General features: G+C 35.9%; 1 protein-coding gene across 1 annotated transcript in view; it reads right to left on the reverse strand.

Annotated features, from left to right (window-relative positions):
- Positions 1–6636, reverse strand: part of LOC150091127 (protein Wnt-11b-2-like) — a 200767-nt gene extending 194131 nt beyond the window's left edge. The window contains exon 1 of the mRNA XM_090386860.1: positions 6555–6636. Within this exon, the coding sequence (XP_090242986.1) occupies positions 6555–6622 (68 nt within the window). The 5' untranslated portion in view covers positions 6623–6636. The remainder of the gene's footprint in view (positions 1–6554) is intronic.
- Between the last annotated feature and the right edge of the window lie 405 nt (positions 6637–7041).

Raw genomic sequence — 7041 nt, forward strand, 5'->3', positions numbered from 1 at the left:
TAATCAATCCCTCACTATTCTACTGTACAATTAATTTTAACATTCTTCTCTGAATTTTCAATCTGCATGTCATGTTAGAAGGGACATGGACTGTTCTTTCTACTGAACAAAATACAGGGCGACCCAAAAGTCACTGCGTATTTTCGTGAAACCGTGTGATTTTCAAATAAATTTCATTACGACAAGTATATTTAATCTTTTTTACATAAAATATAAGTATTTGTAATGTTAGAGATGTTATTATAATTTTTATTATTTTTTTAATGTTTTCTTTTCAAACCCATAATTCGAGATGAATGTTCAAGAGCGATTTTTTTTTTTTTTTTTTTTTTTTTTTTATTGTATCATCCCGCATCAAAGGAATGAAGTTTTGTGAAATTAGGGAAAGATTTTCAAGGAGATTTCATAGTCCCGGTCCTAAAGACAATGCGATTCGTGCACTGGTGAATAAGTTTAAAAGAAATGTGTCTGTGCGTGACAAGGAGAGGCACGTGAAAGCATTGAATCAATTCGAGAAATATTCGAAGAGGACCCAATTTATCAGTTAAGGAAAGATCTCCAAGAAGTTCAATACCCAAGACGTGAGTTCACAGAAGTTTGCGTTCGACACTGATGAAAAAGCCTTACCACATCCAAGTGTTGCACAACCAGCATGAAGATTTTCCACATCGAGCAGCAATGTGTGCAAAACGGGCATTACTAAAGAAAGTGCACTCAGTGAGCATGTTTTATTGTAAGGTGCTATAAGGAAGCATATGATTTTTTGCCTCCATTAATATATCACCTGTTTGCAGTTAATTTTTATACTCAGATATCTAAAATAATTCTTAATTTCACATCACGTCCTAATTTCTACACATACAGGTTTTTGTATTTACCCGTAATACTTACAATTTAGGGAAGTAGAATATGATACTGATCTGTTATATTACTTGCAAAAAAAAAAAAAAAAAAAGTTTCATGTGTTCACACAGATGGCAGTAATGGTAGGGAGAGTTAACATGTTCGACTGTCTATCTGCCTCTCACTCCCAGTAACGGAAAGACAGTTGTAATGCGAATAGCTGTATAGTTTGTCTGCATTTCTATTGCATATTGCTTATTTTTTGTGTGTTGTGCTTAGCATTTTGTTAAAATGTTTAAGCGAATGAAGTGTTCAAATCACCCTGACAATTTTTGCTTCGCGTATAGATGGTTTATAACAAAAACTCTCAGGAAGAAAATCTCTAATGCATAATCTAAACGCTCATATTCCTTGTGCTTTGGTTGCAAGATTGTAATCAGACAAAACTTGGGCTCCACATACTGTATGTGCTGTACACACATTTGAGGATGTGGTTTACTGGAAAAATTAAAAGTATGCCTTTTGCTGTTCCTATGGTATGGCGAGAACAGTGCCCTAACATTGACAATTGCTATTTCTGCACGACCAAAATATCAGGGAAGTCCGGAAAAAGCAAACAAAGCACTAAATATACTAACATTCATTTTCAATAAGAGCTGTTCCACATAATGAAAACAGGCTGATAAAAGACCACCACATGGCAGCCAGGTTATTGATCACGAGTCCTGAAGCAGAACTCATAATATAATATAATTATCTGAATTCAAAATTGAGAACTAAGTTAATAATATGTAAAATGACACGAATAATATTCTCCTCATTTAGAATAAGTTCCAACGCAAATAGGGCCATAGCATGTCCACTGGTTTGTAAATTTGTCAATTTGGTTCAATGAAAAACCAGAGTGTGCACGATAAAAGCATGCAGCCCTCGTTCGACTAACTCTGTCACTTTCTTATATATACAAAAAACAAATACATTTGTTCTATTTGAACCAGAACAACTAAAGGGAGATGAGGATGGTCAGAATCAGCAATAGAATCCTGCATCGTGTCGGATACCCGCAGTAAGGGTGGGTCTTCAGAAATTTTGTGGTTCGTGGGTCGGGTGCGGTTCCAGTTTTTAATACAAATAATTACAATAATACTAAAAATTAGTATATTAACTCATGAAGTAACTGTTTTTATTAGTTTTTTTTCCCTAAGTAACATTAATTACTAAATTATCAGGTATGTATCATGTTTTTTTTTTTTGTTTATGGAATTTAAATTACGTTCAATGCTACTTCACTACTGACACCTTTATATATTGTGTATATTTTCTTAAAAGGTACGATTAAGTAAAATTTAAAATTATTAATTTTAAACTCTCCCTCTCGATATCGCATTGCCAGACATGAAAAGTGGACGAAAATACGAGATTCGTAGAAGTCCTTTTTCGATTTCTGAATTATCCCTGATTATGATGTTATTATATAGATATATTATATTCATTTTATTCAGGAAATTTGAACTCAGTGCTTCAGAATTAGAACTTAAATCGACAAAAATGAAATACCTCAGAAAAAAAAACTGATGTTTCAAAAAAATTGCAGCTTAGAAAAAACACCAACTTTTTAGGATTGCATTCATCGCGTTAAATTCAAAATTACTGTATGATTTCAGTAGCTTACGGTCATACATACTGACAAAATGGTCTGCATTTTCATTTTTTCTGTTTATTAAAATCATTTCTACAAAGTGTAGATTTCATTTGAATTTTTGTTGCACATGGAAAAACTTAGGCCATAATGCACTAAGTCCAAGGTTATAAAAAAGATGCGAGATATATGAAGATATAAAATTATAGAGTATACAAATAGGTAAAAAAAAAATAATAGAAACACATTTAAGAAAAATCAGATTATATAATTAGGAAAATATGTGCATTTAGAATTTTAAGTCGGAGCTGGAAGTTGGGGCAGGGGATACGAGTGGACACATCCTCCATTGTTAACGGCGAAAGTAGTTTTGGCCTATCACACAATTTGCGTAAATTATATAGTATCAATTTGGTCAATATGGTAGGACATGCGATATGTCTTATTAAGCCCCCCCCCGCAACGTAAATTAAACTCCGCCTTGTTACACTGTGAGGACCCGTCGATGACGGGAGGAATTTTTATGGGCCTTTTTCACAACGTGGCTGAGTTAGTCGGTCCCAGGCGAGGGTAGCATGGTTTTTTTCTCCCGGAAACTCTAGTTTTTTCAGAAAACAGAAAGTCGACCTCAGAACACACGCAATTTACAAACAATATATACGGAGCAATATGGCCTTAGTCGCTGATGCTCCTAAAACTCTTTTACAACAACAACAACACTGTGATGATATACAGAGTTGCTTAAAATGGCTAGAAATGAGCGTAGTGCTATGTTGGCGTAGTGTGTCCTGTTATGCTGTTTAGTTGTTTCTGGCTCCCAGGAAGGCTGATTCCCAATACCTGTCCACGCCACCACGAGGAGGCAAGCCACAACTATATATATGTACTGTCCTTGGACTTAATCCAGCACCCATAGGCAGTAGTGTATCGATGCCAGCAAATCCTGATCAAGGGGCTCAACCAGCAATACCAATAAGAATATCAGCAATAAAAAAATAAATAAATTTTCTGTTTATACTCCGGGACGACCAAACAGTCAGAGGAGTTAACAAGATAGACAGAATACAAGAAACAGCACCGTATTCAGCAGTCACAGGCTTGAACCCCGGTCACTCAAGGCACGTGTACTTATGCACTCGCGCGCCTGACCACTAGGCTACGGCGGCCCCTTGAATAGCAATACCACTGGGGCTCAACCAGAGCAATACCAATAAGATAATCCCTCCAAGAAAATCCAGCCCCATAAATTGAATAAATAAAAAATAAAGTGAACACAGGAATGCTTGAACATGGCAGGTAGCATTTTATGGTATACAGTTTTGTCCGATGTTTGTTCTGTGTATTTCCTCCCCCCCCTTTTGCAGAAGGGGAGGGATTTAATTCTTGCAATCCTGCCAACAGCGCCAATGCTACAAACGAAAGCATTTTCTGCATCTGGATTTTTAATCCAAGGAAGAATACAGCTGAACCCGGAAACTGCTGATATCCTGTTTCTGCACAGCAACTTACTCAAAATTTATAAAATTAATTATATATTATGAATACCTTTCATTTTTAAAAAAAATTTATATATATTTTTTGTTATTTTACACATTTGCAATACGATAAAAATATTAATGGTATTGATTGACTTATTTTAATTTAAAGCTAACTAACTAACGTGTAGAAAATTTATTACGAATTTTCTTAACTTTTTTTTTTCAGGTTCAAACAATGCGGGTCGGGTCAGGTGGTTCGGGTCCGGTTCCAACCGCTGTAAACTGCGTCTTTACTCGTTTTGCTGTAAACTTCTAGTTTCCAGGATGAAAAACTCAAACAAATACCGACTGAGTCGGCCATTATTAAAAGTGGAAGTGAAAAAGCATATGCTATTTTAAAATTAAGTCTACTAAAAGAGAGCGAGTAAATTGCTATATACTTATTTACTAGTTTATTGATAATAGTAATAATGGTCCCGTTTATACTCAGAGAACCACCAAATATCCACAAGTTTACTTCAGCTGTTTTTATGGGAACGTAATAATGTTGTGTACGAGTACCACAGTAACAATACGATGTGCATTTTTGTGGTAGGGTATGGAAAACAATGGCACAATGTATGTACCAATGTTTATTGTACCCTATGAACACTCTAAAAAAATCATGTGAGATATAAAAAGGGGAAAGAGAAAATCTGCCAAGCATAATAGCACGTATCTGTGCAATTCATTATCACAAATACCGACTAAGAATCTACATCAATCGCAAAAATTATAAAGGTTGTCTTCATGTCACACTGCTTATTTTGCATGAAGATAAAAGTGCCAGACCTTGAAGATGTTCATGATTAGAGCCAAACATAATCCACTGAATAACCAATCGTTCACGAGAATACCATAGTATCCACTCATAATTATATGCCACTTTCATTCAGTTGAGAAAAGACGTTATTTGATTGGAAACATCGTGAGCATCGCCGGTTGTATTTGCAAATGGTTTTCAGAATATGATCAGCTATCTCTCGTAATAGTTTAATTACAGTTAGTGCTGAGCAAAAGGAGAGTCTCCGACAAAGTCTAAAAAAAAACGTTTATTAAATATCTATAAAAAAACTATAACAAACCAGGGAAGACCCAAACACATCATGCACCAAGGATACCATTTCACGGTCCTGACTACAATTATTTTGTTTTGTCGATCTGTGCGTTCCATTCATAACGCACGATATTTTCATGAGAGGGGTCGTCTACATAAAGGAGGCCAGGAAGATGATCCCCCTCTCTCTAATTAATACATGTTTGTGTTTTATGAATTTCTGTTTCCTTCTTTTGTATTCTTTCTTTCCGATAGGACTTGATCGAATGAACTATTGGTGTTCTACAAATTTAGACACGTTGATAAAAATTACAATTACTCTTGAAGCTCTCCGGAGTTGGAGAGTTAACACCAATTACTTCCATAAAAAAGTGTCACTACGATATATATATATATATTTTTTTTTTTTTTAATTAACTTGATAAGTTTGCAGAAGTTATCGTATAAAAATAATCTTCGTAACAGTTCGAATACGGTAAACCTGTATTGCAATTTATTTGTGGGTTCTACTTTCAATACACGCAATAGTGAAAATAAGTTGCTCTCTAACAGTATTTAATTTAAAAGCATTTATGAATATCAGAATTATATATTTTCTTAGCGTGCTATAAGGTGAACAAAGTGTCATAATTTCTTGAGATGTGGCCCAGTTTTCTACAAATTCGAAAACTCGGTCACGTCTCTTTACACAGTACCAAAGATGCAAATTGCCATTGTTATTAAAAAAGCATTACCTATTTGTAAGTCATAACATATTTTATAAAAAATTAATGCAACACGATAATATTTCCATTACACATGACAACAGAAAGGAATGCCAGTGGAAACCAAGTTTAACTAAAAACCACAACTTTTCATTTAGAAACACGACCTTTCTTTGCCCTGCTTTATATTCAGCGCCATTTCGCTTTTTAAAAGGGGTTGCTGCGAGTTCCGCGTATGTTTAATATATGAGAGAAGTGGTTTTCACGGTTGTTACAAAAAGCGTCATTGGAATTAAAAATGATAAATTCGTGACAACCGTGAGGAGTTATTTCCGCTGATCTGAAAGAAATTTTTCTCTAATCTCACAACATTCTTTTACTCTAAAAATGCGTGGAAAATCAAGCTGAGAAAGACTGTATCAGGGAATTCAGTTTCAGAAACTAATTTTGTCGCTTTCTACCGATCTATAGGGACTTGTGCAAATAAATATAATTTCAGAAGTACAACTGTGTCCAACTTTGAAATTCTGATTAAAATTTTCTAAGACAATAACTAAATACTACTAATTTTAATACATTCTAAAGTAAGTGAGTAGGTATGTGTCGGATGACATCATAAATACGGCATTAAATAACTTATTTTAATACATAATTATTAGTTGATTACTTCCCTATTTAGCTCGAGAAAAAAAAATTAACATGCAGAATAGGTTGGTCGGTGGCGCACGCTCTCTCTAAGCAGCTTCTGTTGATGCCTGATAACTAATGAGAGTAAAAAAAGAAAAACTACTTACAACCACTCTATTGCTGCCACATGACAGAAGAAGAGGAACGGGACGATGCTGAGGCTGGAGGTCTGCATAGTAGCCCGCCAGTCCTTAGCAGGCCGGGCAGAGACCGACGTAGTCCAGTGAAGACAACTGATTGATCTCTTGCTGCTTCTCCACGGGATATCCCCAGCAGGAGAAGGTAAGCTCCCCGTGTCTTTTCAACTATAGTCCGCAAATCATCGCCCACATCTCTATAACTGTCGGAAAGCGGTGCAGTGACTTGTCTCGAGACTGCACGGAAGCACGCTATTTCTGTGTCGCTGGGAAATTCTCTTGTTCCGACCACACTAGAAACATTTTTCCTATGAGGAGCCGGGGAGCTTTCACGCGCTGCTGCGGCTGACGTCACCGATCGGTAAATCGGGCCAGTAATTTACGCCCCGCGCACTGGAGGTGTAATATACCTTCACCAGCACACGAGCGGCCAAAAAACTTCGTCACGCACAGCGGT

Source organism: Mastigoproctus giganteus, chromosome 1 (genome assembly GCF_048544385.1).
Source record: "Mastigoproctus giganteus isolate SK-2022 chromosome 1, ASM4854438v1, whole genome shotgun sequence".
Taxonomy (NCBI): Eukaryota; Metazoa; Arthropoda; class Arachnida; order Uropygi; family Thelyphonidae; genus Mastigoproctus; species Mastigoproctus giganteus.